General features: G+C 40.0%; 1 protein-coding gene across 1 annotated transcript; it reads left to right on the top strand.

Annotated features, from left to right (window-relative positions):
* The first annotated feature begins 4,991 nt into the window (after positions 1–4,991).
* On the top strand, positions 4,992–9,651 carry hsd17b10 (hydroxysteroid (17-beta) dehydrogenase 10). The gene is made up of 6 exons (XM_038721813.1): positions 4,992–5,114; positions 6,256–6,420; positions 8,092–8,256; positions 8,343–8,471; positions 8,554–8,662; positions 9,251–9,651. Exons 1-6 carry the CDS (start codon positions 5,091–5,093, stop codon positions 9,439–9,441), a joined length of 783 nt encoding a protein of 260 aa, XP_038577741.1. The 5' UTR covers positions 4,992–5,090; the 3' UTR covers positions 9,442–9,651.
* Positions 9,652–10,105: the final 454 nt, after the last annotated feature.

The raw sequence follows: 10,105 nt of genomic DNA, 5'->3' as shown, positions 1-10,105 counted from the left end.
TTACAGGATGTTAATTTTTTTTTGTTCCCTAGGTTCAGGAATGGAGACCCTCCTCAAGGACAGGAAGCCTCTTTTAGAAGTAACATTAGGCTGCATCATCTCCTGCTGTCTCATATTTTGTCCTGGTCAGATATGTGTCACCAGATAACAGGGTCACGAGTATTTGCTGCTATGCAGAAAGGTAAGAGTAAAGAGAAGTATAGATTCCAGAGAAGAAGGGGGGGCTGTGGGATGAGGTAGTAGTTTGTATAGTTTTAGGATCACACCAGATCTGGGAGATAACTATACAGCCTACTGTCTTTCTCACGGCAACCAAACCCATCACCTACATGATGGAGATCTCCAGCCTGTCCACTTTGCGTTCAGTTGCCATTTGTGACCAACAGTGAGGATAATTTGCTTGTTATATTCTGTATCTTGCTGTCCTGGTGTGTCCCTGGCTGTTAACTAATTTGTCTTATGAATGATCTTGACTAGTCATATTCACTCTTTCTATTAAATTAGCTTGATTTTCTCAGAATCCCCTGCTGCAAACATGTAGAAAATGATGCACTAAGATATATGCAAATACCTAATCCTTGACATAGCTTATTAAAATTGTAGCTCAATTGTACACGTCTTAAAATTAAGATTTAGACTTAACTGTACGATGGATTCACATGTAGGTTGCTATGTTTGGTGGGGTTTTTTAATAATTTGCTGGGACAGATGTGTCTGTAGCTGTGATGTGGTGAGGTAGCAAGTTGTGTTGTTGTGGGGTTTGGGATATTGCAACCCTTATTTTGGAGATACAACTATACAACTTACTGCCTTCCACAATGTGGCAGCATAATGCTCCAACCTCTGCAGTGGCTAGTAAATGTTAGATTTTCTGCAGTGTGTATTGCATGATTTGTCATTTTTATATTGGAGCTGTTTTTTTTTTTTGATTGAAAGAAAATGTGTGTGCAATTATTATTTTTATAATTAACTGGTTCCAGCTTCTCCAACGTGAGTACTTTCTGCTCTGTTCTCTGTGACACCTTCTTCTGACTTGTTTTGTCCGACCAACAGTCTGAAACCCCAAAGATAGTTTAGTGATATAAAACAGGAAGCAGCAAATCTGTACATTGGAAAAGCTGCAAACAGAGAGTGGTAATGGCTTATTATTTAAAAGCAACTTCTCTATTCACCTTGAAAGTGGGGGAAGTTGTGGCAGAAATCCTTATCAATTTAACTGTAAGCGGTTATAATTTGAGAAACATCCAAGGATTGAATTTTATATTGTTTTAAATGTTGTATTTTTGCATCCATTTTTAAAAATAAAGCATATTTCTAATGACTGTAAATATTGTTTATGTACTTTGAGATATTTACTTTGTGACAGGGGAGCTTGTAGTCTAATCAGTTTAGTTAAATGAAGGACTTCTGACTGCAAGGTTAAAATGTGTTTGGTAAAATCTGTCGGTGTGTCAAACTTAAGGCCATTTATTTTCTAAACTGTACAAAAACTGAACAGACTTCCTGCAGTCACCATATTAAAAAGTCTTAAATGTCTAAATAACCACACAAAACCTCCTGAAGCATCAGTGTCTCAGTTCAAACTTCAGAATCACCAGTTGGTTGCCTGAGCTGACCTTGGTGAGCTGCTGTGATTGGACAACCCCCCTCATTTATCCTGCGAATCAGGCGATACCCGGAGGGGGCGTTGTCTCAAACGCAGAAGGATTGGTCAAATCAGAACAGAGTGGGCGGGGCTTAAATGCTTTTCTGCACTGCATCATCCACGAGGTGACCAAAGAGGAGTGAATATTAAAGAGCTCTCACACTGTCTGTATTTCAGACACGTGAATATTGAGGCACCAAGAATTTACAGTATAATAATGTCTTTTAAAAAGTTTGTTCTTTAGGGTTATTTTCTCCCTAAATTAACTAGTGTAAGAACATTTTAATTTACAAAGAGATGTCTGGTTGGAAGTCAATTGCACTAAAGACCATTTATATCTGGATTAGTTAGATCAGTATTTGATTATGGGTGTGGTTTTTTGGATCTGCAGCAAATGTATCTTTCAAACGTTTAGATCACATTTAGTATCAGGCTTTTAGATTATATTCAGGTGCCTTTACTGCATCAGCAACATTACAAGTTGAAATGGGAGAAATTACTAGGAAAGGCCACAGCTTTCACTTAATTACAGGGTTAATTTCTTACAGCAGTGGTTCTCAGAGTGGGGTCCGGGCTCCTTGAAGGGGTTCCAGGGGGACCCCATCAAATAGAGGATTAATTTATTTTCACTTCCATTCATAAGTAACACAGGGACATAACATAGGACTATTTTGGTCATGGGTTGTATATACTTTTTGTAATAGAAACATCTAAATGCAAAAATCCTATAATAAGGGGTGATACTGGGAGAAAATCTTGTCAAACGGGGGTCAGTGGTCTGATTTGTGTCAGTTTAGGGGTCCTTGATAAAAGTTTGAGAACCACTGATAAACAGGGATCATCTAACACGAGACACATTTAAGCCTTGCTGGGAAAAGGAGTGTAAAAAAAAAAAAAAAAAAGCTTGAGATGATCTCATAAGCATTACGGTGCTGTTACCAGCAATGCAACCACAGATACTTCCTGATCCCACAGTAGGTTTTACATCAATTGAAAATAAGAACAAAGATGTGGGAGTTTTTATTCAACAATAAAGACCTATATTGAAATCACTACTACAATTATAGTCAGGTGTGTACAGATGCTTTAAATAATGTAGTCAATAAAATCAGAAGTGCATTAATTTTTCCAGAGTTTAACCTTTAAGGTGGGGGAAACAATCAGAGATGGTTTATCAGTTTACAACTGCGAAATGCTCACAATCTCAGTCAAGAATTTCAATGGATCAAAGACACAAGACTATTAAATTCACAAGATACCCAGCAGACAAATATAGCCTATAAAGTACAATTGTATACACGCATATAGGCCTACTCTACATAGCCACCCACATCATGTTATAAATCAGAATCAGAAGGAGCTTTATTGCCAAGCAAGGAATTTGCTTTGGTGATAAGGTGCTACACATAGACAAACATACAGTTGACATAAATAAATGTAGAAATATACAAATATGGAATAAACAAATGCAGGTTATATAAGAATAATAAATGAATAGAGAAAAATAACGCAACTATTTGCAGAAAAAGAAAAATGTGGCAGATCTTTACATGTGCATTACTCCAGTTTGTGTCGTGCAGACATACAGTGGGTACGGAAAGTATTCAGACCCCTTTAAATTTTTCACTCTTTGTTTCATTGCAGCCATTTTCCAAAAATCAAAAAAGTTCATTTTATTTCTCAGTAATGTACACTCAGCACCCCATCTTGACAGAAAAAAACAGAAATATAGAAATTTTTGCAAATTTATTAAAAAAGAAAAACTGAAATATCACATGGTCATAAGTATTCAGACCCTTTGCCGTGACACTCATATTTAACTCAGGTGCTGTCTATTTCTTCTGATCATCCTTGAGATGGTTCTACACCTTCATTTGAGTCCAGCTGTGTTTGATTATACTGATTGGACTTGATTAGGAAAGCCACACACCTGTCTATATAAGACCTTACAGCTCACAGTGCATGTCAGAGCAAATGAGAATCATGAGGTCAAAGGAACTGCCTGAAGAGCTCAGAGACAGAATTGTGGCAAGGCACAGATCTGGCCAAGGTTACAAAAAAATTTCTGCTGCACTTAAGGTTCCTAAGAGCACAGTGGCCTCCATAATCCTCAAATGGAAGACGTTTGGGACGACCAGAACCCTTCCTAGAGCTGGCCGTCCGGCCAAACTGAGCTATCGGGAGAGAAGAGCCTTGGTGAGAGAGGTAAAGAAGAACCCAAAGGTCACTGTGGCTGAGCTCCAGAGATGCAGTCGGGAGATGGGAGAAAGTTGTAGTAAGTCAACCATCACTGCAGCAATCCACCAGTCGGGGCTTTATGGCAGAGTGGCCTGACGGGAGCCTCTCCTCAGTGCAAGACACATGAAAGCCCGCATGGAGTTTGCTAAAAAACACCTGAAGGACTCCCAAGATGGTGATAAATAAGATCCTCTGGTCTGATGAGACCAAGAGAGAACTTTTTGGCCTTAATTCTAAGCGGTATGTGTGGAGAAAACCAGGCACTGCTCATCACCTGTCCAATACAGTCTCAACAGTGAAGCATGGTGGTGGCAGCATCATGCTGTGGGGGTGTTTTTCAGCTGCAGGGACAGGACGACTGGTTGCAATCGAGGGAAAGATGAATGCGGCCAAGTACAGGGATATCCTGGACGAAAACCTTTTCCAGAGTGCTCTGGACCTCAGACTGGGCCGACGGTTTACCTTCCAACAAGACAATGACCCTAAGCACACCGCTAAAATAACGAAGGAGTGGCTTCACAACAACTCTGCGGCTGTTCTTGAATGGCCTATGGCTTATGACCATGTGATATTTCAGTTTTTCTTTTTTAATAAATTTGCAAAAATTTCTACATTTCTGTTTTTTTTCTGTCAAGATGGGGTGCTGAGTGTACATTACTGAGAAATAAAATTAACTTTTTTGATTTTTGGAAAATGGCTGCAATGAAACAAAGAGTGAAAAATTTAAAGGGGTCTGAATACTTTCCGTACCCACTGTATTGCAACAGAAGAGGATGTTGCATACATAAATATATAAACTGACAATATAAATTTTTTTTAATAAAATAACGATTAAGTGCCAGATTTGTGCATGATATCAAATGAAGAAAAATTTAGATATGCAGAGACATAAATTTAACCATTTAGTATTTCTTTCTTTGCACTTTGCATTTTTATTGGTTTGCAATTCACAGAACCAGACGACAGAAATAGACATTGTATGCTTTATATATATATATTTACACATATTTTCACCTACTTTCATGAACATAATACATTTATTTTCATATATCTATCTATTTCCAGCAAAGCTGATTCTGACTCTGACACCAGTTGGTGGCGGTAATGCGCCATCTTGTTACATGCCCACCGCCCAAAAGAAGAAGACATCCGGTGACGCCGCCGTCAAATGCGCGAGCTTCGGTGTGACGTCACTGTCTGAACGAACATGGCGAACATTCGGTGTGTCAAGGTGAGGAAAGAAACCTGTCCGCGCGCAGGAGGGACTCTGGCAGAATGTGATGCGTTGAGACTTTTACTGTGTTGTGATGTGCGCGCCTTGTTTTCTTCCTCCTGCTGGTTCGCTCTCCTCGTAGCGCAGAAGTGCAAGTTGTGCAAGTTGGCTAATAACGGTAACATGTTGGGAGTGAATGAGGGGACGCAGCGCCCTCAGCCGTGTGTTGTGCTAAACCTTTGGCCTCTCAGTCACACTGACCGTGACATAAAGGGTTAGTCCAGCTAAATCACAAAAGCAATGAATGAATGAATAATAATCCTATCTGGCCTTGCAGATACTTTTTTTTTGCCTCGGTTTTGACGCTTCCCTTTCTACGGAAGCTCCTCTGCGGTGTTTTATTTTTGCTCTTCTCTCTGGTTTAAAGTGGTCACTTGCAAAAATGTGATGTCTCACATTACCCTGCACCAATCAGAGTTTAGCCACATTTTAATCAAAATGTGATGGTGTTGGATTGTTTGTCTGATCAAACTCCACCCGCAGAGTCCTGATGAAGGAAAGTGCATAGTTGTCAAATCCAAGTGGCTGATTTTGTCTGATTTTTGTCCACTTTTTAAAAAAGTATGTTAAAATGTTCTGAAAAATAGTTTCCACTAAGAAATTTTAACAAACAAATGAAAATGATTTGAGAAATGTTTATTTGCACAATAACAAAACATGCAATTTAAATATTGAAGAAACAAACGTGTAAGTTAAGCTAAAAAAAAGCTGCGGACTACTGCATTATATTCTGTTATATTTTTCAATTGTCCCCTGCCATCTGATTTGTTTGTTTCCCTTTATATAAGTAAAGACATTTCTGCCATAAATTGGCGAAGAAAATGTCTATAAATGTCTATACAATTTCCCTGTGAACAAACAAAAAAGCATTTTGTGTACCCTTTTTTTTCCCTCATAAAACTTTTGCAAAACTGACAAAACCCAAATATATTATTTTACTTATTTTTTGCATTTGAAATGAATCAGATCAGTGTTGTCTCTCCTTTCACCCATCTTTCACAGTGACCCATGTTTTTTTTTTTCCTTTGTTTTTCTTTTTATTTCCTTTTTCCTGTCCTGCCCTCCTTCCCCTGGTCCATTCCTGTCCGTGTGCGTGCAGGGCATGGTCGGCCTGGTGACGGGCGGTGCGTCCGGTTTGGGCCGAGCCACTGTGGAGCGTCTGGTGCAGAACGGAGCGTCTGCTGTGATCCTGGACCTGCCCTCGTCTGATGGACCGGCTCTGGCAGCCAGTCTGGGGGACCGCTGTGCCTTTGCTCCTGCAGACGTGAGTCCAAAACGCACCAGACACAGTAGAGGTGGACACGTTCACTCATACAAATATGCAAGCGGGGCACGGTGTGGGATAATAATTTAGCTGTCAGCACAGACCAATGAACCACGTCCAGTTGTTCTTGATTTTTAACCCACCTGGATGACTGGGAGTCTTCACTCACACAGACCAAGCAGTATATACTGTAACCATTTTGTTGATATAGTGTTTACTATTATGCCAGTAAAAGTGTTATTACTACACATAAAAACATCCAAAATTGTAAAGCCACTTAACAGTCTGTCAAAACGCTACAGGAGTTAAGAGGCTTTACAGTCTGTACAGTGTACGACAACCTCTATCTTGGACCCTCAATTCAGATAAGAAAAAACTCTGCCCAAAAGAACATGAATGAGGGAAGATCTGATATCTCTCAGTAACTGGAGGTACTTCCATCTGAGAGAAAACGGTATACTGCTCTTTATTTTCAATATTATTTCCATGTGTACACAGCGACACGGCCTGCTTGCATGTATGTCTTTATACACTAACCATTTTCGCTTTTGCTCGTGAGCATTTCTGTATTTTTGCAGCATTTAGTGTCACTTTCCTGGCGGGTTTTAATCCCTTTTATTCCTTTCGGCTCCACCTTTTCTCTTTCTCTCTTTCGCCTGCGCTGTCAGTTTTCCTCCACACTGCTCGTCCATGCGTGTGATGACAGAGATCATACCATCAGGTTAAAAGTCTATGGTTCTGAGGGACTGCCCTTTTAAACGTTTTAATGTCTTTCAGCTCTAAACAAGCAGATGGATACAGTTGGTGCATTATGCAGCCAAATATTTCACCTCAGTGATTAGTAGAAACTAAACCAGAGATAAAAAGAGATTAATATTAGACTTAAATTCATCAGGTGGAGACGGACACAATTTTAAATGAATGCTAAAGTTGCTTTTTATCTGCTGGATGTGTAAATAATTAGCACTTTTGCCATCTCAACTTTATAAGGTGATGATATGTAAATAATATAGTTGGTATGTGAATGTTGTGGTTACAGATTTTTTGCCCCAAAGTGGCTAAAAAAATCTGTTAAATTAGATTTAAGAGAAACATTTAAAATACAGGTCAAGGCTGCAGCGGTGACTGGAGGGGTCATGTGCACTCTGCTCAGTAGGTGGCACTCTCGCACAATCCAGCACCATCAGTACTGCATGGATGTAAAGTTCTTCTCTTGTTCCATTGTTCATGCTAGACCAGGGGTTTTCAGTTAGAATTCAAAGAGGTCTAGTTAGAGAAAATTTCCCGATGCAAAGGTCCAGAACATCATAACGACTAACTTGTGTTATCATTTATTGCCAGAACATATAGTTGTATCAACATTTGTTTTTAGTCAACAACTGACTGTCAAATCAAATAATAATAAATATATAATAAACAATATTCAGTTTTCACATCAAACCGGAGGGATAATAAATAACTACTCTAATAATAAATTCAAAATTTAAGTAAACTAAAAGAAAGTGCTTAATTTCCCTGGAGATGACTGCGGTCTGTCAATTAGTGACGTCTCTGCCAGACCAAATGAATTGTTTCCTCAGTGCATTTACACACGTGTTCTTGGTTATATCTATTTTTTTTATCACAGACTCGTGTTATTGTTATGTCTAAAAGGGCTCTGTCATTTCCCAGGTTACGTCGGAGGCAGACGTACAGTCAGCGGTGTCGCTGGCCAGAGAGAAGTTCGGGAAGCTGGACCTGGCAGTTAATTGTGCCGGCATCGCTGTCGCCGTTAAAACCTACAACTTTAAGAAGGACCTGCCTCACAGCCTGGAGGACTTCCAGCGTGTTATCAATGTAAGACGAACACACAGCAGATGCATACGGTGGAACAAGAAACGCCAGTTGCAGCTGTGTGACTTTCCCCTGCGTGTTTTCTGCAGGTGAACATTGCAGGAACCTTTAATGTGATCCGCCTAGCTGTGGGTGCGATGGGGAAGAACGAGCCTGATGCGGACGGACACAGAGGCTGCATCATTAACACAGCCAGTGTGGCAGCTTTTGATGGACAGGTCATTTGAAACGCACACCAACATAAAACAAATCACAAAGTGGCCTCTCTGTTTCTCACGTTTTCTTTTTTCTTTTCTTCAGGTCGGCCAAGCGGCGTATTCGGCGTCTAAAGGTGGCATCGTAGGAATGACTCTCCCCATCGCACGAGATCTGGCACCCATGGGCATCAGGGTCATCACCATAGCACCCGGTTAGTGTTAGTTACATAGTTAAAGAGTGTAAACATTCACTAAGGGGTAGGACCAAAAAAGTGTTGAAGAAACTGGCCTGTCCTTTCCATGTGTGGCTGCATGAACAGGTGCAGGCGGCAGCACCTGGAACACACGTGTGTATGGATCTAGTTTACAGAAACATTTTATTTATGTCTATCTAAAAGTTGTTTTTACACTTCGGTTTTTGTACAGATGAAACAAACAAGATATCGAATATTTGTAGAGGTGCTGGTAGGCATTTTTTTTTTTTTGCCTTTGGACAGTGCCAGGCTAGCTGCTAAGCTAAGCTAAGCTAACCTGGCTGTAGCTTTATATTTACCGTACAGAGGCTCTTTTCCTTTAAAAACAAGGTATGAATATTTATTTGCGCTTTTAAATAGAGCTTAGAAATTTTCCTAAAACAGCTGGTCACTGCAGTTTTTTGCAGAAGTTATCAAATAGTAAAACTTAAATTTGCACTATTTTCAGCGGGGGATTAACGATCTGAGTTAACTTAAGGTTTGAACATTAAATAACTTCCTTGGTGTCTAAATCTGAATTTTTTTTTTCTCTCCCTCATCCTCCAGGTCTGTTCGCCACTCCCCTCCTGGCTGGTCTTCCAGAGAAGGTGCGCTCCTTTCTCGCCCGCCAGGTGCCCTTCCCCTCACGGCTGGGAGACCCCGCCGAGTTTGCCCACTTGGTCACGTCGCTGGCTGAGAACCCCATGATTAATGGAGAGGTCATCAGACTGGACGGAGCCATTCGCATGCAGCCCTGAGCCAGATGGGGGGTGTGTGTGTGCTGTTGTTGTTTGGGGTATTTGTTGTTGTAGAAAACTGCATACAGTAAATGTACACTAATGGGTCATAAGCACCATTTAATCAGGGTTGTGAGTGAGAGAGGTGACTGAATGAGACTGTACACAATTCAGAGCATTGCAGTACTTTGTTTGTAAACTAATCCAGATAATAAACCTCAGATACTTTGATTTATTCCAAGAAGACTTTTTTTTTTTTTTTCCTTACAGTAAAACCCCAAAGTTTAAAATTTCTTTTTTATTCGTCTTTCAAATCATCCTGAGCACAAGTTTGATTTGAGAAATTAATATGCCTTTATTCCAGATATCAGAATTTGCCACAAATACATTAAACACTTGCACATTGGACGGTTTTTAGCAAGTATTGGGGGCTGCTGGCTACACACTGTTGAATCAAGTCAAAAAGAATAGCACGGAGAGAAGAAATACATAAATAATTGACATAAGAGATCGAATAAAAGATGCCGCAGTTTTCAATAACTTCAGAGGTTTAATTGTTGGAACAAAAAGGCACAAAACACAAAGAGCTGTACTTGTCACAAAGTCACAGCCTACCACAAATTAAATTCAATCCCATTCCCTAACAGAGAAATACTTATTTTACTGCCAATGGAGAAGCCTGTTC

The sequence above is a fragment of the Micropterus salmoides genome, unplaced genomic scaffold (genome assembly GCF_014851395.1).
Source record: "Micropterus salmoides isolate LMB-PRFRI ecotype aquatic unplaced genomic scaffold, ASM1485139v1 Ms_hic_scaffold_16, whole genome shotgun sequence".
Taxonomy (NCBI): Eukaryota; Metazoa; Chordata; class Actinopteri; order Centrarchiformes; family Centrarchidae; genus Micropterus; species Micropterus salmoides.
This window is presented reverse-complemented; position numbering and strand designations above follow the sequence as displayed.